Raw genomic sequence first — 22,926 nt, forward strand, 5'->3', positions numbered from 1 at the left:
AAACTTTGGTATTCCAATGCAACTATGTAAATTATTTCAATTTTACTGTCACATTTTACAGATTATTGTGACCTAGTGACCTGACCTGAAATGACTGGGACTTGAAATTTTCAGGGGAGGTTTCAAAAAATTTCCCCGAGAAAAAGAACTTGAGGAGTTGGGGGAGGGGGGGGGGTCGATGCAGCCCCCCCGTCGGTGTGCCGGTTAACCCGCGCCCCACTGGGGGGGGGGGGGGGGCTATTCATAGCCCCCTCCCGTTTTTCCGCAATAACTTCCAAACCGCTTGACATATCAACGCCAAACCTTCAGTACCTTAGGCTGCATCAATTTGACACCTTGTGTCAAAATATGAACTTCGTACCTACTATAGATCGGCCGGAAATGACGTCAGAGTGACGTCATGTTCGGCCGATTTCGACGCAAAACATTGAACCACGGCAATCGCTCCCAAGAGCTCAGTTTTTAAGCTAGATCCAATTTCTTTGCATGAGAGGACTCAGAATAGACTGCGCTATCAAACTGCTATCTCGGATTTTCGAAATTTTGAAAATTTCGAAAATTTAATAAAATATCCAAAATTTATATTTTTACATTTTTTTTTCCAAAAAGTTTTTGACTTTTCAAAAACCGGAATATATGTGATAGAACGCATTATTATGACTAACTCTACCAAGTTTTAGCTTAATATCTTCAAAAATGGCCAAGTTTTACGCATTATTGCAAAAAATTCACAATTATTAATTTTTTTCAAATTAATTTTTCAGCACGTATTTGACATCGTACGCCAATATAAATAGCACCATCGTGTTCCTGAGCTCAAACTGCATCCAATAGACACCTTTTTTGTTGAAAAATTTTAACTTCAAAATCTGACCTTTTTTGACCTGAAAGTGGCCTAACATAAGCTAAATTCGACTCAAAATGACCTCGAATGACACAGACGACATCAAATTCGAAATCTCTGACCTAAATGGACCATAAAACATGTGTCACGTGACCGACGCATGATATAATATTTTCGTGACCTGTGATGACCTGACCTTGACCTGAAAATCAAAGTACAAGTTTGGTACCCTCAGGGTAACTAAAGCATCTGTTCCCGAGTGTGTGATCCAAAAATGAGCCTGATCTGACTTGTAAGACGGCGGGCAGAGCCCAAAACGTGAACAAGGCAAAATGCTAATAATTTTTACTTTGACCTAACCTGTGATGTCATCGGTGACGTCGAGGTCAATGAAATTAGGTTTCGTTCGACAGTTTTTCCGGGGCTATCAGACGCCGTTTGAATTTTGACGATCAGCCCAGTAGTTTCAGAGTTAGGAGGGGGGCTATGAATAGCCCCCCCCCCCCCCCCAGTAGGTAGGGCGTGTTAAACGCAGACGGTCGGCGCGTACCTGTTCGGTGAAGAGCAGTGTGATGCGCTCGAACATCTGGTTGCCGTTGAGCGCCGTGATGGCCATGTAGAGGAAGAGACCGCTGAGCACCGGCGGCGGGATGTACGACAGCGGGTAGGGCAGCAGCAGCAGCGACAGCCCGATCAGAAGGTGAGACAGGATACCCGTCAGCCGCGTCTCCCGCACTCTGACGATTCTGGCGAGCGAACCAAGAGGTCAGCGTCAGTTTCATATAAATAATTCTTAGCGCTAAGTGACACTCAGGAACGCCAATTGCGCTGGATGAGATGCAAAGCAGCCTGGACAAGTGGACAATGTTCTTTCAGCCGTGAAAGTCAGTTCATGTGTGAAAGTCATGATCTGACCGGAAACGATCATGCTTCATATCAGGATATCAGATTTCTATCGTGGAGCTGATCATTTCTAGCAGGGGGCGTCGAAGTCTAGTAGGAAAATCTGGCAATCCCCGGCGTGACGTAACGTCGGGGATGACCGACGGGCGACGGCACCTTGCACTGAAAGATACGGGGAACGACTTTTTTTGAAAAATGATTAAAAATACTTTTGTGCTGTTATGACACATAAAACGCTTGTCAGCATGTTTCTCATCATGTGATAAAACCATATCCGTGGTCGAAAATAGCCGAGCCCCTCCCAATTTCCAACCATCGACCTAATAAGCAAAGGATGTAAGCGTAATCCTTAAGGGCGACTTTCCGTTACATATCCGTACATATGCATCCTTATGGAAATCGGTAGTGTGACGATTGGTGACGCGCGCGACATCTGTGCGGCGACTGCAGCGACACCTGGTGGCTGCTTTTCTGCTGTATGTAGGTATTGTGGTTTTACCAGATATGGTTCCTACTGCTACACCACTATGTTGACCCAATACTAGAAAGTTATTTTGCTACTAAAAGGCAAGCAAATTGAAACTTTATTTATAAAATTGCTTATAAATGATAACGAAATAATAATAAAGAAATTTTGATGGAACAATTATTGTAATATTCAACCGTGAAGCTATATTCTGGTAGGTTTAGTTGAAATTAGTCCGTGCAACCTTATTTAGGGCCTTGATTTCTAGGTGTTTTCATCGCTCTAGCATAATCAATCAACATTCAAAAGTAACTGTCGCAAACTGTTTAGGACTTCTCATGGCCTAAGATAACCTCAGGGCACAGGGGGTTGCAATTTTCCGATTCAGCAGCAATGCATGTCAGCTTAGGCGTTAACCCGCGCCCCGTAGGTTGTTTCTGTAGATATGTTACAGTTTGTATGCGAAATTCGTTAGTTTGCAACGCAACTAGCTGCGTTGCAAACTACCTGACCGGCCAGGTAGTTTGCAACGAAACTAGTTCCGTTGCAAACTAACTGACCGTCCAGGTAGTTTGCAAACAAACTAGTTAGGATGCAAACTACCTAGGTACGTTGCAAACTACCTAGTTACTTTGCAACGGAACTAGTTGTAATGCGAAATCGACGAGGCAGTGGCTCTATTTGTCGGTTATATTCATCTTTTATGTAAATTTTAACAACGGTTGTTAAAAAAAAGCTGTGTTTTTCTAACGGGTCACACTAGACATACGAGTAGGTCGGGCATGGTCACATTTATGGATGAAACAGTGAATAACCAGATTCGACTACATAATGTGACGATCACTGGCGGATCCAGAGCAGGGGCAGTTCCGGGGGGCATTTTGTGATTTTGATTTTTTTTTGCGGCAAACACTAACACCAGTCACCACCGCCGCCGCACAGAACAGAACTGAACTGTATCGTCCCATTGTCCCGTGTTCCGGGGTAAGCGTGCGATCAAGAATTTGTCTCACCGGCCGACTCCTACTCGACTCGCCTAGCCAGGTGACCTAGCGGTGCCGGGTCATTCGGTAACAGCGCAATGATCAAAGGGCAGGTCGCGTCACAGACTGATCGGTTGTGGAGGTAGGAGCTCGTCAGCGGCCTGGTTCTTGAATATTCCGAAATCGGCAGCAGAACCTTTACTTTCCGCTTATGTCTACGCATTTATAGTGATCACTGGCGATTCCAGAAAGATGGTCTTAACCCGTGCATGACTGGGATATTTTCAAAATTCAACTTTAAAGTACTCATCTGAAGCGTCTCGTCGCGTTCTTTCGTTTGCCGCCTCGTGCGTTTCGCTGCGCCTACTGGTTCTCGAGTTATCGGCTGGGGGCGTTTAACGCCCCCCCCCCCCCCCAGCAAACGGTGGATGGCGAAATACCCCAGCAACTGCCGGGTTAAGCCCGGTTCTGACTGCCGTTTTTCGATCGTTTGGTGGATCGTATGGTGTAGTGATGTCAATCGGTTACCAAAATTTCGGTATACCGATACCGAACCAATACCGATTCGGTATTCGGTATTTTATACCAAAAGCATTTGGTATTTTGTCGGTATTATTAAAGTCAACTACTGTCATAAAAAAATTGAAAACATTTTTTATAAACCTTCTGAACTCAAATTTGATTTGCTAAATGACATTGGATGAAGAAAAAGGACAATCATGACACATTTCTCCCAAATGCATGTGATGTCATAAGAAATGGGCAAACACGTTAACTGTAACATCAAACACATCAGTCTACCAATGTTAAATGGCAAGTTATCAGTGCTAGCAAATTCCAATACCATGAGGATCATCATCTTACAAAAAAAAAAAACTAATGTGCAAGACATAAACATGTATCAATGTTTAACTCACTGTATACTGGAAAACATACTTCAACTACCTTACTCAAAAATTTCCCAAGCATTCATTACTAACAAATTTGACTTTGTTTTGATGAGTCTGTGATTGATCTTGACCTTGTCTTGCTCTCCATTTCACTGCAATGCAGTTACATTATCCAAAAGCCAAAACCCTGTTTTTTATAGCACTAGCTTCACCATTATCATCTAATATTGAAGGCAGCATTTATCACTTTATCATCACCCCACAAATTCTCAACTTCGCTCAACTGCAAAAAGATCCTGTGGAAAATTTATTTTCTTTAATTAGTGTTCTCTTTCCTGCTCTCCTCAACAGATAGAAATCGCTAGCAATGTAATCAAAAGCATTCCTAAAATATAATTGGGTCTTGGCTTGATTCGCAAATAGCAGTTTAAAAACTGAACACAACTAAGAACTTGATAATGTCGCAGCTGCGCCAAAACCCGATGTACCTCAATAGCTAATTAAAAATGATTGAGCAAATTTGTTTTTCTGGTTCTTCATTTTTTATCAATAACAGCCTACAATCTTTCTTAAATTAATTTTAAGATGCCAAAATATGAACATCATATTAATAACTTAAGTGTTCTTAAGCAAAAAAGAAAAAAACTTTGTTTTATGCAGTTCCGTGCGTTTCGTGCCTAAATGCAAATGGCCGCCGCATGCAAGGCTGCCATTGTGGAAGGGATGCCACGTGACACGTGTCAATGATTCTGTAAAATTATGGACATTTTACTTAGCTTTCATCACGATATCATTATTCATTACAGTGGTGTCTGCTATCTATCAGTGTGCCTCGTAAGTAATTATTTATCAAGATTTGTTGTGTTAAACATTTGTTTATGATGAAAAATTGGCTGCGTCACTATCGTCACCATCGCTACTTGAGTTGAACTGTAGGTATCATGGATTTTGTTTACATTAATGGTATAGCCCAGCCCATCATTGTTATTTGGTTACCATTTTTGGATCATGATAACACACGTAACCCTGCCTTGACTGGACCTGAATTAAGTGACTTGAATTGAAACTTGAAAGGACGTTTGATGGTTCAGGCATGGATGAGATTCAGGGTTCAAGTTCTTGTCCTATATCACCTCATGCAGATGACTTGAATCCACATCCCAGTTAAGTTACTGACCTGAATTTTTGTTCATAGTTACACAATACAGTTATTTTTTGCAGTGCAAATAATTTAGAGATTTCCTGACTTGTTTTGCTTGCCTTATTTAAAAGTATTACCTTTCAATGCTTATCATTTGTTTTGAAAAAGTTTGAAGCATTTGTTTGATGATTCCCTGAATTCGGTACCTAGTCGGTATTTCACCCTATTTCTGCAAATCGGTTCGGTTTTGGTATACTCTCAGTGGTTTTGGTCGGTATCGGTTTGGTATTGGTTTCCAAAATTTCTGAAATTGACATCACTAGTATGGTGATCGTATCGTGATCGTATGGTGATGGGATGAGGATCGGCACGCCCGTTTCCCGATCGCCGCGATGGTAATCGTATGTGTGCAGTGAGAACCGGGGGTTAGCTGAGCGGTGAACGAGGGTGACTGGTTGAAAGTCCAATAATCACAGCGCGCGTTAGACGACGTCCAAAAGAGGCGACAGAACTCTCCGGACACCCTGTTAGCGCACCGGGAGATCACTCCGGTTTCGTTCATACGGTCACCATTTCTCCCACGGGGACGCATCTGAATCCTTAAAGACCAGCGGCCGGCGGCCAGCTTGAAAAATAAACCGCCGAGAAGCACGAGTGTGGCCGTATCATGACCACCGGCATCGCCATCATGTCGGTCTGTGTTTGTGTTAGGCACTTTTCGGAGCGATAAAAGAAGAAAGTAAATATAGGTACAGTTGTCATTAAGTCTTTGACAGTGGATAGTAGAAGTTATAACGCTTGCCTACTAACTTATGACATAACTTGAAATTTGTAAGATGCAATGTTAGCTTTTCAGAACAAAAACAAGATGTGTGAAAAATACCTTATTTGTAATCACCGGAAGCGAATCTTGCCGTGGGGCCACTGGTTAAAAGCAACTGAAAAGTGATAGCACGGATTGACTTCAGTTCACTTTCCGGAGTCGGAGTCGATGCAGCTGGACCGACTCCGACTCCGACTCCTGGCTGCTTGCCACGACTCCAGGCGACTCCGACTCCGACTCCGACTCTAAAACCCTGATATTTTCCACGTGCACTAAAAAGCAGTAATCTATCCAGACGCACTTTCAACTGACAGCGCACATATTGTCCCATTTTTTAGTGAACACCCTAGGTGACCATATATTCATAGTGTGTTATCGGATTCGTCAATTCGAAACGTGGAGATGCGGTCATTCTTTGCATACGACACGGCGCTGGTACGGTTAACTGCCGCCGCGCGTTCCGAGCAGCCGACTTTACGGTGTGGCGTATTTAGATCACCAACAGCTATCGGATATTTACGGATAACAGTTATGTCGGCGTGTTTTTGTTATTGGTTTTCTAATGTTTCGTCGTAATGCGAGGTGGATATGCTCTGGCCTCTGGCGTCGGCACAAGCGGCGCGTAAAGTGACGCACTTGCTCCTTCGGGTTCGGTGTGGGGGTGTGAGCTGGTCACCTCACAGAGTCTGGTCGTGTGGGCACATGCTACAGGCAAATACAAACCCGTTACCACACGACAGACTTTCGAATGAGCAGAGAGTCGGAGATAAAATGGCTTACCACCATTTGCGCTTACATTTCGTAGACATGTCCCTGCTCGACGCGCTCCTCGACGTCGGCCAGGCAGCGCACGTGCAGCGGAGAGTGCGGGATCGCTGCGTGCATCCAGGGCAGGCCGAGCACCGAGAGCAGGCCGTTCAGCAGCGCCACCACCAGCAGATCCAGGTGGTAGGCAGGGCCCTTCTTCAGCCTGCGGGCAGCGGCAGCCGCGCGGCGTCAGCGTCAGCGGCGCAGTGCGCTCCCCAGCCGGCAGACAGTGCGCTCCCCAGCCGGCAGACAGTGCGCTCCCCAGCCGGCAGCCGGCCGCCACAGTGCCAGCGTAGGCAAACAAACAACATTCTTACCGCGTCTGATTGCGTGCTAGGCAATGCGTAACAATAATACACATTAGACAAACTGAGGAATCGAAAACTTTTTTTTTCTAAGATAGTACGTTACCCATGATCAGGTAAGCAGGAGTGCCCCCTCCCACAGTCCCAGCGACGCACAGAGACCTTACTTTAACAACAGGTAACATAACCCTCGCCCATGTAGGGGGGGGGGGGTTGGTGCACCCCCCCCCCCCCGAGGTTTTTCTTAGCTACACGCCGAACCGTTTCAGATAGCCTGCTCAAATTTTCAGTACTCTATGGGGCATCCTTTGCGCAACTTTTGGTATTTTTTTGTCAAGGTCATGTCAGGTCACGGAGTTATGACGTCATAAAGGGAACAACCTCCGGCCAGATTTACGCTAAATTGTAGATTGCTTCACATTGGTATAAATGCCGACTGACCTGACATAGGGTAGCCTGGGGCAAGACGCCCAGATAATTTATTTTGCTACATAACTTTTGTCCTACATCACCTGGAAGGCCAAATTTGTGCTCAATGCGTTCTTTGGACATTTTACTTTAAATTCCACCCCTCAAATTCATTCACTCATGATCGGACTCCAAGCTAGGAAGTGATTTGTGAAGCAACTGCAAATGGGGCATTTTGCCCCAACCCCAGGGCAAAACGCCCCACGGCCCGGGGCAAGAAGCCCCATACTCTAGATTAAAGATTAAACATGCTAGTTGACCAAATCTTATATGAGAGGTCCGTTAGACCCTGGGAGGCACGGCACTGAAGTTAGCACCTTCCATCCTATCAGGTGTTCAGCTATGACACTATTGTATGAGCAGGTTTTTCACCTGCCTCATAAGGCCAAATAATAAATTATTGCCATGCAACTGTCAACCAAATACTTCCTTTGCCATCCGGTTGCTGAGAAAACTACACATAAATGCATAGAAACTTACTGTTTGCCAGCTACCGAGCATTAGGAAATGGGTAGTACGAACAACACATGAGGCAAAACGCCCCATGGGGCTTTTTGCCCCGCGACCTACTGGGGCGTTTTACCCCATCACGTACAGGGTGTCTCAAAAGTTCGCTTACAGGTACCAGCCATGCTTTTTTGTCAATAATTCTGAATCAACAAGAAATTAACAGTCGAAATTTTGCATGGGCATTGGTAACAACCTTTCTCAAGCAGCTTCATTGTTTTCAAGCGCATTCGACCCTTCATGAGCTCACAAAAAGGGTTCACCTCTGACCATGGATCAGGCATGAAAATGGAGGTCGCATACTCGGGTCGGCTGAGAAACTCTCTGCTTCACGAGTAATGGGAATGGTTAGGTCGGAAATGACATGTGCTGGGCGGTGCCTAGTAATACGCCGCACGCGAGTGTGATATTATCTTGCGCTAGGATGGTCTGACCTATTGGGCCGTTGATGGGATTTGGGAGGTCGAAAAGAGCTTTGGGTGAAGAGTGAAGTGAATGGAAGTAATGTGGATTATTGGGTGATGTTGTGAGTGTGTTTGCTTAGAAAATATATTAATTCGCTACAAGCTATTTCGGCTATTAACGTAAAATGGCAGGTTTACAAATTAAGGATTTCTTGCAGCCGTTTGACGGATCCGGCGATGTAGTGCAGTGGCTAACGAAAGTAGATGTTGTTGCGAAACTACGTAAAATCAAGAATGTCGCAGAAGTTATTCCTCTTTTCCTTGAGGGTGCCGCTTTCGCTGTGTATAATGAGATGGCAGAGGAAGAAAAGGTAAACGCGGAGTGCGTCCGACAAGCACTGACTGTCGCGTTTGCGACCAACCCCTTCCGTGCCTATGAGGAGATGTGCAGGCGAGTGTGGCGGGATGAACCGGTAGATGTGTACCTGACGGACCTCCGGCGGCTGGCGCGTCTGGCTGGAGTAACTTCCGATATTCTTTTGCTGCGTGCGTTTGTCGTGGGTCTCCCAGCAGCTGTATCAAGAGAGCTGCGTGCACTGCCAGGCGTGGAGAGGATGCCGCTCTCCGATGTTGTGGAGCGCGCTCGCTGTCTGGTGGGAGAGCTCGTCGAGCGGCCTGTGGTGACCTCTGCGGCTGCAGTGGCACGCAGAGGCGTCCCGCGTAAAGGAGCGGTTCGATGCTACGGTTGTGGGGGCCCCCATCTTCTACGGTTTTGCGATGCTGCTGTGAAGACACCACTGTGTTGCTGGAACTGCGGGTGCGAGGGCCACTTGGCCAGAGACTGCCGTGTGGGAAACGACGCGGGGAGAGCTGGTGCGCCGGCAGCTCCCCCGCAGCAGGGTTAAAGGCGTTGCCGATTGTTCCAGTGGCTGTCAATGGAAAAGAGTTCCAGGCACTACTAGACACAGGTTGCTCTCGAACTGTAATCGCCGTGTGGACAAGTGGGGCTCTTCGGCGTGGAGAACAAGAGATAGTGACCGTTGATGGCAGTCGAATTACCTGTGCTGGAACAGCGTCAGTCACGTTGAAGGTCTATGGGAATGTGATAACAGCAGATTGTGTGGTGGTGAATCAGCTGCTCAGAGGTGTAGACGTGGTGCTGGGCATGGATGTGTTGACTCGGTTGGGTGGAGTCAAAATCGATGGTGACGGAGTAAAGCTGGCATGTGGAGCTGACAGCAAAAGAGACGCGTACACTGAGGAGATCGCAGCAGTCGGGAGAGGCGTGGAAGCTGCGGCTGTGTCGTCAGTGACTGCTGAAGGCAAAGATGATGCCGACAACAGTAGCGCTTGTGAGGGAAGGAGACAATCACCCGGAAGAGACGAGATATCTGGGGCTACACCGTCGATGGTTGTTGAAGATCAGGATTTTAGCGCCTCTTTCGACGGTTGTAAATGGACCGTGAGCTGGAAGTGGAAAGATCGCGCACCAGAATTGGTAAACACAGTAGAAATATACCAGAGCACCTTGAATGAGGAAACAGAAGAAAAGTTTGAAGAGGAAATCCAGAAGTGGATTGAGGCGGGCTGGCTACAGCTACAAGAAGGCGAGCCTACTGGTGGCGTGATACCGCTGATGGCGGTCATGCAAGAGAACAAAAAGAGGGTGCGTCCAGTGTTCGACTTCAGGGAGTTGAATGAATTTGTTGAAAATCATACGAGCGGGGACATTGCAGTGTGTGACGAAAGCATCCGAAAATGGAGACAGATTCCTGAACCAGTACGCACACTGGATTTGAAATCAGCATACCTCCAGATTCATGTAGACTCTTCTCTGTGGAAATACCAGCAGGTCAGGTTCAAAGGGAAGACATATGTTCTCACGCGCCTAGGTTTTGGCCTGAACTGTTCTCCTCGAATCATGTCGAAGATCTTGAGTGAGGTGCTGGCACAGGACAGTTCAGTGCAGAGCGGGACAGATCACTTCATGGATGACATCATCGTGCAAGAGAATATAGTCACCGCAGACCAAGTGGCGGCTCATCTGCAAAAATACGGTCTCGAGACAAAACCACCAGAGGCGCTGGACGGTGGACGTGTGCTGGGTCTCCAGCTGAACCGTGACAGCCAGGAGGATCTTCAGTTCAGCAGAGGCAATGAGATCCCTGTCATGGACGCGTCTGTGAAGCTAACACGCAGAAAACTGTTCTCGATCTGTGGTCGCCTCACCGGTCACTATCCGGTCTGCGGGTGGCTCCGAGTGGCGTGCAGCTACATCAAGAGGAGAAGCGAGGGTGTGCGATGGGAGGACGATGTCGGAATGGATGTGCGTCTGATGACAGAAGAGCTTCTTGAGAAGATTCAGGAGCATGACCCTGTGCGAGGCCCATGGCTGGTGAAAAATGAAGCAAAGCACGGTCGCGTTTGGTGTGATGCGAGTAGCCTGGCGATGGGGGTCGCGCTGGAAATCAATGGAGCCATTGTAGAAGACGCAGCCTGGCTGAGGAAAACAAAAGACTACAATCACATAAACATCGCCGAACTAGATGCAGCAGTGCGTGGTGTGAATCTAAGTCTAAAGTGGGGACTGCAGTCGGTAGAAGTCATCACTGACTCCGTGACGGTTAAGCGGTGGCTGTCTTCAGCGTTGGAAGGAAACTGCAGGATAAAAGTCGCAGGGATGTCGGAACTGCTGGTCAGACGTCGCCTGGGTCTCTTCAAGGAGTTGGTGGATTCGTATTCGCTGCTGGTGACAATTCAGCTGGTAGAATCCAAGAAAAACAGAGCTGACATCCTCACAAGAGTGAGCAAGCGATGGCTGGTCAGAGAAAAGGACAAGGACGTGTGCGCGGCAAATGTCGAACTGCTACACGCGGAACACCATTTCGGAGTGGACAAGACGCTCTATCTGGGACAGCTGGTAGATCCTGAGCTGACGAGGGCAGAAGTTGAGCAATGTGTGCAGCGATGCGCCCCATGTCAGTCCATCGACCCATCACCAGTCACTCATGAGGGTGGAAGTCTAGCTGTCACAGACAACTGGTCACGTCTGGCAGTGGACACGACCCACTTCGGAAACCGCTGCTACATTACAGTAGTAGACTGCGGTCCAAGTAGACATGCGATTTGGAGGAAAATTCGATCAGAAAACGCAGAAGATGTGGCCACTGTGTTAGAGGAATTGTTCAGGGAACGAGGTCCGGTGGATGAACTTCTGTGTGACAACAGCACCACGTTCCGCTCTTACAAGCTAGCGGAACTGTGCCGCCAGTGGAACATCCGACAGAGATTCCGAGCAGCATATCGTCCATCTGGCAATGGCATTGTAGAGCGAAATCACAGGACAATCAAGCGCATGGCCTCGCGAGGTGGTATCACCCCACTCAAGGCAGTTTTCTGGTACAACCTGGCAGCAAAGGACGGAAGTGACCCGAGCACGGCACCAAGCGGGGGGATATTCACATATCGGTGGCGCCATCCGGAGGCCCAACCGAAGGACCCGGCTCTGAGCGAGGAGAGGATGACTCATGAGTACCGTGTCGGTGACCAGGTCTGGGTGAAGCCGCCCGGTGCCAGGTGCACTACCCGCTGGTCTACTGGCCAGGTGACCGGTTTGGTGTCGGGCAACACTGTGCTGGTGGATGGTGTACCCCGGCATGTGCTGGACGTTAGAAGGGTAACGCCAGAGGGGGGCAGCTAAACTGACGTGTATAAGTGGTGTATGGGGTAGATAGTGATGTTGTGATGTGGACATCAAGGGGGCATGTGCTGGGCGGTGCCTAGTAATACGCCGCACGCGAGTGTGATATTATCTTGCGCTAGGATGGTCTGACCTATTGGGCCGTTGATGGGATTTGGGAGGTCGAAAAGAGCTTTGGGTGAAGAGTGAAGTGAATGGAAGTAATGTGGATTATTGGGTGATGTTGTGAGTGTGTTTGCTTAGAAAATATATTAATTCGCTACATGACACATGGCAAAGTGTCGGCGAGGATTAGTACAACATGTTGGTCATCTAATAAAAACGGTGGCTAAAATTTTTGAAGGACAAAACCATGCGAGACTAACAGCGCTTTGAACGACCCTTGTACCGCAGCAGACTCGTGCTCCGGAAAGCAGCTGAAAATGCAGTCCTAACTATTGAAAACTGACTAGAAGCTCACAGACAGAGGTAACCCAGTTTCAAAAATTGCAGGTCATCATAAAATAAAGACAAAATATCATTTAAAATTGTTTATAATATCTATAACGCTAAAATTTGAGGGAAAATAATGCGAAAATCGTCAATGCCGAGGACAAGTGACCCTCCAAAAGTGTCAATTGATGTAAAGTTTTATCTAACGAAGTTTCAAGAGGCAGATCTGGAGCAAATAGCTTTCTTTTACACTCAAAATCCGGACAAAACCGCACGATGGACAGGTTTTGGCCGTTTACAAAGCAGAACCTCTCCTGAGGAAAACACTAGAGGTCTGCACCGGCCGGCTGCAGCCGCGGCTGGCTGCAGCCCCACGGCTGTGGGCCGGGGCGGCTGCAAATATCTCCAAGAACACGGCTACGGCTGTGGCCACGGCTGTGAGATTTCAAGCTCAATCTTAAGTACTCAAATATAAAATTTTAAATCCTTAATCTTACATTCTGATAAGCAGTATAGCCTGTAAAAATCATGCAAAGGATGCCCAGCAACATTGAAAGTGGTGAAGCCTTTGAGAACCTGTAATGGTTTTACCATTTGCTGTAGGGGAGTTTGCACTCTGGTACAGAATACTAATAATAGGTACCAATTGTTCCTTCATTATCAAGAGCTTGACAGTTTCAGAAAATGCAACATGTTGCATTGTCACATCCCTCTCAAATCAATCTCACCTGGTCATTAGGAGAGCACCTTACAGCTATTGAAGACGAGCGTTCAATAATTCTTTCAGGTAATAGAAAAAGAAATCATGCCTAGGTAAAGGCAGGTAAAGGCTTCATAAAATATTATCTAAAATACCTCTTAGATGAATTTCTGGATTTTCGGCAAGTCCAATTACAAAATATAAAACTGGCGCTTTATGTTCTAACTGGTGTGTGAGTGACCGCTAACAGAAAATGCCGATCAATGAAGCCAATGGAATTAGATTATAAGTGAGCATGAACCTTACTTACGGTTAATTCACATGATGGTGAAAACCCTGAACACGTAATTCACATGACGGTGAAAACCCTGAACACAATATTTCTTACGCGAGCTGTTGACTTTACTAACAAAATGACGTCTTCTTCTAGAAATGTAAAAATTTGATACTTGATCTTTGTTTTAGAGCAAGTTTTTAACTGCATAGCGTTATTATTTAAAAAATTATAATTTTTATGGCTGTTTATAGTGAAACAAAACAATTTATTGCCACTTCCTTTCTATTGACGTCATTAAAAACTCAAGTAAAATTTTTGATTGAAACAGGTAATTGTGGCTCGCACGTCCTTGGGGATTTGAGCGAAGATCATTATTTGGAAAAATCAAACTAGATGAATGTTTTTCTTTCTTGGATGCTCACTAGTGTTTTGATGCCTTGCATATCAAATTAGTTTGAGACTTGCTCGGAAGGCTGCTTCAAGCCTGGCATATCACACCCCAGAAAATATGCAAGGTAAGAAAGAAGCAAGAGTTTTGACTTAGACAATCACTGTTTGACAGTCCATCAACTTCAGTTTCATTTTCCATACCTAACATTGATAATGAAAAGCATCAGGGTCTGTTGTTCTGTCCCACAACCATGCTTCAGGATTTGGCATTAGATGTCTACACTGCTAGTGCTTCTATTCTGGTTTGTTGTTTATGTTTTCTGTTGATGTAGGTACCTACCTACCCATCTTTCTTAACAACTTGCAAGGGCTTGTGTAGGCATGCATTGCGCATCAGGCTTCAGGCCTTCGGCCTAAAGCCAGATACACAACCACTTAACCTATGATGCTTCATGAGCTTGAGAATCTATAGCCCATTGCAATGTGCCTTTGGCTATATGTTTCAACTAAAAACAACTTAGTATATACTATTTGGTTGCATTTCATTGAAAGTATCAACGGCCGGCTGACGGCTGGCTGCCCACAGTTTGCCACGGCTGTGGGCGGCTGTGGCTGTGGAGCCACGGCTGCGGGGCGGCTAGGCTGTGGAAAATTGCAGCCGTGCAGAACTCTAGAAAACACTCCGGAACCCAGCGAAGGTCTTGGCATTGGGAATGACGAGCGTTCGGGATTTGCAAAATTTGCAAAATGTGTCTAAGAAACAGATGGCCGACACATTCTGCTACGATATGCTGCGAAAAATTTGCCCCTGGCACTTCCCATTTGCTCAGGAATGGGGTTGTTTTGAAAAGAAAAATGGTGCTTGGGAAGTCGGCGCCAGTCATTCATGAAGGAGTTAGCGCCAGAGAAGACCTACAAAATACTCACGGATGGTGTCGATGCAAGCTGTCGGCTTTCAGGGAGAAGCGGATGTTGCCGGGGAGCTCGTCAAACCTAAATCCGACGCAGAAACTGCAGGGGATTCCCCTACAAGAGCTTGAAAGCTGGTAACCTTTTATCAGCCTCCGGCAGCTGACGGAGTGACGAATATCGGTATGGGCAAATATTTTTGGAGATACAGCAAAGGGTTTGGTTTCCAACCTTCCGAATCAGTTGTCAAAGCATGCATATTTGTCTAGTTTACACACGGACACCAAAACTTTAGATTTTTGGCCGGTTCTTATATGCTTTATTGACAGGGGAAATGTGTAAGCGAACTTTTGAGACACCCTGTAGTTCGGTCAGAAAACAACGCCTTGCACTCCAGCAAGACATAATATAACACGAACCAACCCGGCATTATAAGCGTTAGATAATAGTTGTTCAAAATACATAAAAGTCGTTAACCTGATGTGGACCATAAAAGAACGCCATGATGCATAACCTGACAACAAAACATAAAAATCGCTCCCAAAACACATTTTTGGCTATATCTCCCTAAGGAGTCATCACAATTTCTTTCCAGTCTGGTCATATAATGATCATATAGTGCACGTTTTATAGAAGAGAGAATATTTCCCCAGATCCTTGCCAGTTCCGAGAAACATCGGTGAGGCGTTTTACCTCGGCGGGGCGACTTGCCCCGGTCTACCCTACTGATGGATTGATTTAGAATCATAACTGGCTGATTTGACATTGGCACAATGTCCGTTGACATTTTGAAGGTTACTTAAGGTCAAGGTAAGGTCAGTGACCTCGGTTGACCTGTAATGACTTCTTGCACTTGTATGCCTTTTCGGGGTATTTTGATGCCCTGAATTCGAATTTGCTATCCATTTCAGGCATCGTCGATTGTTTCTTGTAGTTCATTTTGGGTCAGGGTCAGGTCAGTGACGTCACACGCCTGACGTGACCCAATGCACAAATGACCTTGCAGACTTCTGATGCTCCCAACGCATCATTTTTTGAGTTATGACATCGAAATACACACCGAACGATAGAGAATTGATCAAGAATCACGATAGTGAAGGTTTGAAGTCGATATCTCTTACCGTTTTGCCGCAGTCGGCGCGTAAATCTGAAAAGGTTAGATTTTTCCGAAAATTTGACCTTTGACCGGTCATAAGTAGGTCAAATGTTGACCTAGGACCAAAAAATATACCACAAATCGCGAGACCTTGTTGAGAGCAATCCGTTGGTCTTTTCCGCTAAGCTCTACGACGCTCCGTTTTCAAACGCCAGGGGGGTCGCACCAACCCCCCCCCCCTGCATGGGCGAAGGTGGCAAAACAGTGTTCGCCACGGGCCGGGCCAGCCCAACGGGCCATGGGCCGGGCTGGGCTACGGGCTGGGCCTGGCCCCCAAATATCATCAGTTAACGGGCTATGGACGGGCCGGGCCAAGAACTTTGTGGACTATGGGTTTTGCGACTAATGTCAATTTAAGAAAATTTGGAAACTGATGCAAACAAAACCCACTGGGAAAATACTAAAACTTAACCAAATTTAAGCAATGTGAAAGAAAAACTACTTGAAATTGAATTTTGGGAATCTTGAGAATTATCCAATATCACATCATGTCACACATAGGAGGGTTTTCATAAAAATTCCGCAACCAAAAAGATCAGAGAATCTCTAGCATCATTAGTTTGTTAATAAAAGTTAAAATGTAGTTATCAGAACAACTAACTTAGCACTACAACTCCAAAAACTAAGAAGCCACTCAACAATGATGGGCTACAGGGCTACATTAACCCTCGCATGTGTGCGGCGTTTTCCAGCTTCTAATGTGTAGGGGGGGGGGGGGGTCGGTTGGACCCCCCCCCTTGCCGTTTGGCCCCTGATCGAGCTAGAGCTTCGCGGAAAAAACGAGCGTGTTGCCCGTGACGAGAGGAAGCCGATGATACCCAATTTTAAGGTCCTAGGTCATTGGTTGACCTTCCAGGTCAGGTCAATGACCCAAGGTCGGGAAAATCGGGACCTGTTAGAAAGTCGTAAAGTGTGGCTGCTAAGGGGTTTTTCGGGGTGCTGATCACGAATATCGTGTTAGTTTTGATCATAGATGATGTCTTTAAGCATTTAGACCAGGTCGGGTCAGGTCAGGTCAGGTCAACCAGTAGGCGTCGTGACGGGTATTAGTATTACGTGTCAACCGCCTCTGACAGCTTCGTAACATGTTACGAAGTCACCAAAACTACTTCGTAAATGTTCAAATGGTTGCTAAATTCGAATTCAGCTCCAAAAACTAGCCTAGAAACATGTAAAACTCGAAAAAGTGAAACGAGGTCACCAAAGGTCAATGACCTGACCTGACCTTCAGGTGACCTAGACACCCACCCTAATGCATGGGAGCAACATCAAATCACATGTTTGAACGTTTGAAACCACGAAAAGCTTGCAAACGCGCGGCTAATGCCAGCCGACATACGCGGAATCGCGATTCCGGCCAAACATGGTCTCGGAAAAGAGGTCACAGGTCAAAGGTCATTGGGGTCAGGGTCATGAAATTTTCAGGGTAGGTGTAAAATTGATCAATGCGAGGGTACTGAAAGTTTCGTCGCGATCGGCCGCTTTTTACGCGAGTTATTCGCGTTAAACCATGGGGGGGTCCATCCGACCCCCCCCTACACATGCGAGGGTTAACCCACGAGCCGCTGGGGGGGGGCATAAAGTTGCCCCCCTTTACGTTTTGTGAGATATCTCCGAAACCTTATGAGCTACGAACGTGAAACTTGGCATAGCTTCAAATGAATACCTAGGCAATGTTTGAGGAAAGTTTGTTGGTTGTAGCACCTAAGATGACGTCACAGTGACGTCATAAAGTCTTGTCGTTTTCCGATATGGACCGTTTCTGATGACGCTGAGCATGAAACTCAACTGTAAATGAACTAGACAGCACCTGCTGTCATCCTAAAACATCTAACTACACTTCCATCAAATTTCTGACCAATAATAGACCCTTTATATTCGGTCCCATATATCTGATGTATCGTGAGGAATATGAGAGTCGCAAATCTATAATTTCATTTATGACGTCACTGTGACGTCATTTCAAATGGGGTCGACACCAAAATTGGACAAAACCTCGGCTAGGTTTTCAGGAAGATGTGTGCAAAGTTTCGCTTCTCTATCTCTTCGCGTTGCGACGATATCGTCGCAGAGTTGCCCCCTTTACTTCTGCGACGATATCGTCGCAACGCGAAAAGATAGAAAAGCGAAACTTTGCACACATCTTCCTGAATACCTAGCCGAGGTTGTGTCCAATTTTGGTGTCGACCCCATTTGAAATGACGTCACAGTGACGTCATAAGTGAAATTATAGATTTGCGACTCTCATATTCCTCACGATGCATCAGATATATGGGACCGAATATAAAGGGTCTATTATTGGTCAGAAACTTGATGGAAGTGTAGTTAGATGTTTTAGGATGACAGCAGGTGCTGTCTAGTTCATTTACAGTTGAGTTTCATGCTCAGCGTCATTAGAAACGGTCCATATCGGAAAATGACAAGAATTTATGACGTCACTGTGACGTCATCTTAGGTGCTACAACCAACAAACTTTCCTCAAACATTGCCTAGGTATTCATTTGAAGCTATGCCAAGTTTCACGTTCGTAGCTCATCAGGTTTCGGAGATATGTCACAAAACGTAAAGGGGGGCAACTTTATGCCCCCCCAGCGGCTCGTGGGTTAATGTAGCCCTGTAGCCCATCATTGTTGAGTGGCTTCATACCACCAATCGCGAGATCTCGTTGAGAGCAATCCGTTGGTCTTTTCCGCTAAGCTCTACGACGCTCCGTTTTCAAACGCCAGGGGGGGGGGGGGTCGCACCAACCCCCCCCCTGCATGGGCGAAGGTGGCAAAACAGTGTTCGCCACGGGCCGGGCCAGCCCAACGGGCCATGGGCCGGGCCGGGCCCCCAAATATCATCAGTTAACGGGCTATGGACGGGCCGGGCCAAGAACTTTGTGGACTATGGGTTTTGCGACTAATGTCAATTTAAGAAAATTTGGAAACTGATGCAAACAAAACCCACTGGGAAAATACTAAAACTTAACCAAATTTAAGCAATGTGAAAGAAAACCTACTTGAAATTGAATTTTGGGAATCTTGAGAATTATCCAATATCACATCATGTCACACATAGGAGGGTTTTCATAAAAATTCCGCAACCAAAAAGATCAGAGAATCTCTAGCATCATTAGTTTGTTAATAAAAGTTAAAATGTAGTTATCAGAACAACTAACTTAGCACTACAACTCCAAAAACTAAGCATACGTCGCGAGGCTGCCGGTGGCCGCAATCTTTTGCGCGTAGTACAGCACGTTGTGCGGGGCGGCGGGCGAGGTGTTAGCGAAGAGCGTGTTGGCTTAGACGGACCTGACCTATATAGGTAGGTATAATGTTTGTCGCTATGATGTTGATTATTCTTATTATTGTTTTGATTGTTCATTAATTGTTCATATTTATCTTAAGTGTTGTATGAATCAACAAAGTGTCTGCGTATCACCTTCTTTATTATTTGTTTTGAAGATGGAATATGATAAACAGTTGTGAAAAGAGGTGCAACAATGCTATTCCACAATCTAGGACCTAGAAATCTGATAGTAAATAGTCTGTAGTTGCGATTAGAGAAGGGCTGGTTGAAGTGAGTGGTACGCCTCGTGCCGGCATGGTTTTCGGGACTCAAATCAAACAGGTTGTTAATTGTTTCTGGAAGTTGTTCTTTAATAAATTTAAGCATAACAAGAAGTATATGAGATCTCGCTATATCAGTTATCCTTAATAAGTTATATTTTTTGAAGATAGGCACAGAGCTCTGAGGTGGATAAACTCGTTCAATTAGTCTGACAGCTCTCTTTTGTAATATGATGAGTTTTTCTAACTGAGCATGGTAATTATTTCCCCATACGATACAGCAATAGTTAAGATATGGAAGAATTAGGGCATTATACAAAAGGAGGGACGTTCTCTTATCAATACAGAAGCGTACTCTTGCCATTATTCCGATGTTCCTGCTAACGATATTTGATGTATAGTCTATGTGTTTTGTGAACTTCAATGACTTATCGATGAAGACTCCTAAATATTTGATAAACCCTTGCTCTTTCATTTCAGTTGAATCAAGTACTACGTTTACTTTTAACCCTGAAGACTGAGTTGCATAATGCTGTGTGAAAGTTTTTGTGCCGTTTAGAGAAAGGAAGTTTGCATGAAACCAGTTACTGACTTTCAGTAACTCCATTTACAGTTCTTTGTAGGCTATGTATGCATTTATCTTTAAATATGATTGCAGTGTCATCTGCTTCTGCATAGGAGAGGCAAGTTACGTCAGGACTGATGTTTGGTAAATCATTTATAGATAATATAAATAACAGAGGACCCAAGATCGATCCCTGTGGAACTCCCATAGTAACATTTTTGACAGATGAGTATGCTTTTCTTATTTTCACACAAATTACCCACTTGCTTTTTATCGCCATCCTTAAATATTGGTTTGATGATTGCCACTTTTAGGGGTGATGGAAATTCAGCTTTGCTTAAACAGGTGTTCAAGAAGTAAGGTAAAGGATTTAGTATGGCCTTGTATGAAGCTTTAAACAATTTAGAGTTAATGTTGTCGATACCAGCACCGACATTTTTCAGTTTATTAACTATATCGATACGTTCTTGTTCATTTGTAAGAGTCAAATCCATTTCTTCATGCACGAATGGTACTTCGCTCAGTGGGTCAAATGGTGACGGTGGTATCAAAAATCAAGGTAGCGTCTGAGGTCAGGTCACCTGACTGAAGTTACGGGTTCGGTTTTTAGTAAATAACTTCGCAAAAATGGCCGCAGCGCCGCAATTTTGGCATCATTGTGTTCGCCTAGCTCAGGTGCATCGAATGGTATACTTTTTGCTAGGATGAGGTCAACATAAGTAGTTGACCTCAGGTCAAGGTCAGGTCAGAGCCCCTCAGGTCACGAAGCTGGGCAAAGGGTATCATATGGCATATCATTCGATTCGAAAGGTCTTCCCGAGTCCATTGGTGGCTTTCCCGACTCTCTAGCTCTATTTGATCGGGAGTTATTGACGAAAAACTCGTACGACCCTAGTGACGTCATAAATGACGTCACGCAAGGTTAACAATGCAAAAGTAAAGCATTGGACTTTGCAAGGAGTGCATGAAATCACGATACCATGTACGTGGGATAGTTTTAGATCATTCTCGGCGCCAAAATAACAGTTTTTATATTTCCCCATTGATTTATAACAGTGATGTCACGTGACCGACCTGACCTCATGTAACCTTGAAAAACTCCCAGATATACAAGTTGTGAGACCTCTGGAGGACACCATGTATGCGTCCTGTAGCTTTCATCTTGGACACTGGACAGCTATGGTCATTGGCGTCCAAAACAATGTCAGAACCAAACAGCCTTTTTCACCCTCGCGCTTATAAGAAAGAGGGTTGAAGGAACCCTCTTTTCACTTTTTTTTTCAGATGACTCAGACTTGAATTGAAATTTCAGTAACCCGTGATGTCACTAGGCAGCTTTACCACGCCACTTGTAAGCTCCCCTCCCGAAATCACTATTCGAAACCGTTATCGTGACGTAAAATAAATACATTTATAGAAAGAACACCTTCCTAATTTTTCGCATACTTCTTAACAATGAGCCAACTATTTTTTTAAAGAATTAAAAATTCAAAAAAATTTGGTCCCAAAGTCCAAAAAATACAAATGAAAGAAAACTCGATATGTCATATATCAAAAATAGCGTATTTTTCGAAATTTCAAAAATACATATTAATCTCTGTTTCAATGCAAGTTCAATGTTATATAACATTTGGCATTTGAATAATCCGTCTTAGAGTTACAGCCCGCCAAACTTAGCGCTGCAAAGCAAGATCCAAAAAATGTTATACACCATAACTCAAAAAATACTTATCTGATAAGCCTGAAATTGTTACAGGTGGATTCAGAGCCCCTGATTACCCCTGAGACCAATTCTCGTCAAATTCCGAGAGATGAGGGTGTCAAATTGGAAAAAAGTGGTACGATCTATCGTGGAATGCCCCACAAGTTTCTTGATAAATATTTCTAAGTTCATTTGATATATAGGATTTGAATTCATCAATCTTCCTATAATCAAATATCTGTTGATGTCAATTTTATTTGCTCCTTAGCAGTGTTTATGTGAGCATTTAGAGATGCATAGATAGGAAAGTGATCGGACAGATCACTTAGGATAATGCCCGAGTGTGCCAACTGCCACCTTTGTCAAATCATTGCAGAAGATGTTGTCGATAAGAGTATGAGATGAGTGGCAGGAGCGTGTTGTTTTTGAAATGGTAGGGAAAAAGCCATGAGACAGTTGGTTACGTAGAAAAGCTTGAACAGCTGGATTGGATCCAATTGAGAAAAGATCAAGGTTAAAGTCACCAGTAATCAAAGTGACCTTGTTAAGATTGTGTAATAGAATTTAAACAACCGAACACCAGTAATGCCAAAAAGTCTCTCGTTTATTCACAAAATTCTCCCAAACAAATTTGTACGTACAATTATTTCCGCGTGGAATAATTTCACGCACTTCAATAATCATCCACTTCTCACACACGCCCCTCTGATCTTCAAGATCACTAAAACGCACACAAACAAAATATCAAAAACGTTATCTTCGGTCATAAAACCGCGGCCAAGCTAGGCACCATCGTCGGTCACAAAACCGGGCACAATAATTGGTAACCAAACAGTGCACCTTAATCGGTCAACAAACCGGAGCACTCGCCGCTCACCACCCGGGCACCATCACCGGGCACCATCGCCGGTCTCCAGCATCGGTCTTCATTACCGGTCTCCAGCACCGGGCTCCAGCACCGGTCTCCATCACCGGGCTCCATCGCCGGTTACCATCACCGGAC

At 45.2% G+C, this 22,926-nt stretch overlaps 1 protein-coding gene across 1 annotated transcript in view; it reads right to left on the reverse strand.

The window, feature by feature from the left end:
- The window catches only part of LOC122380001 (sodium bicarbonate transporter-like protein 11), a 263,700-nt gene that overhangs the window by 92,514 nt on the left and 148,260 nt on the right, over window positions 1–22,926 (reverse strand). Inside the window, exons 6-7 of the mRNA XM_043362735.1 lie at window positions 6,847–7,020; window positions 1,395–1,590 (exon numbers count right to left, since the gene is read on the reverse strand). Of these exons, the coding sequence (XP_043218670.1) occupies window positions 1,395–1,590; window positions 6,847–7,020 (370 nt within the window). The remainder of the gene's footprint in view (window positions 1–1,394; window positions 1,591–6,846; window positions 7,021–22,926) is intronic.

Source organism: Amphibalanus amphitrite, unplaced genomic scaffold (assembly GCF_019059575.1).
Source record: "Amphibalanus amphitrite isolate SeventyFive unplaced genomic scaffold, NRLGWU_Aamphi_draft 000089F_arrow, whole genome shotgun sequence".
Lineage (NCBI taxonomy): Eukaryota > Metazoa > Arthropoda > Thecostraca > Balanomorpha > Balanidae > Amphibalanus > Amphibalanus amphitrite.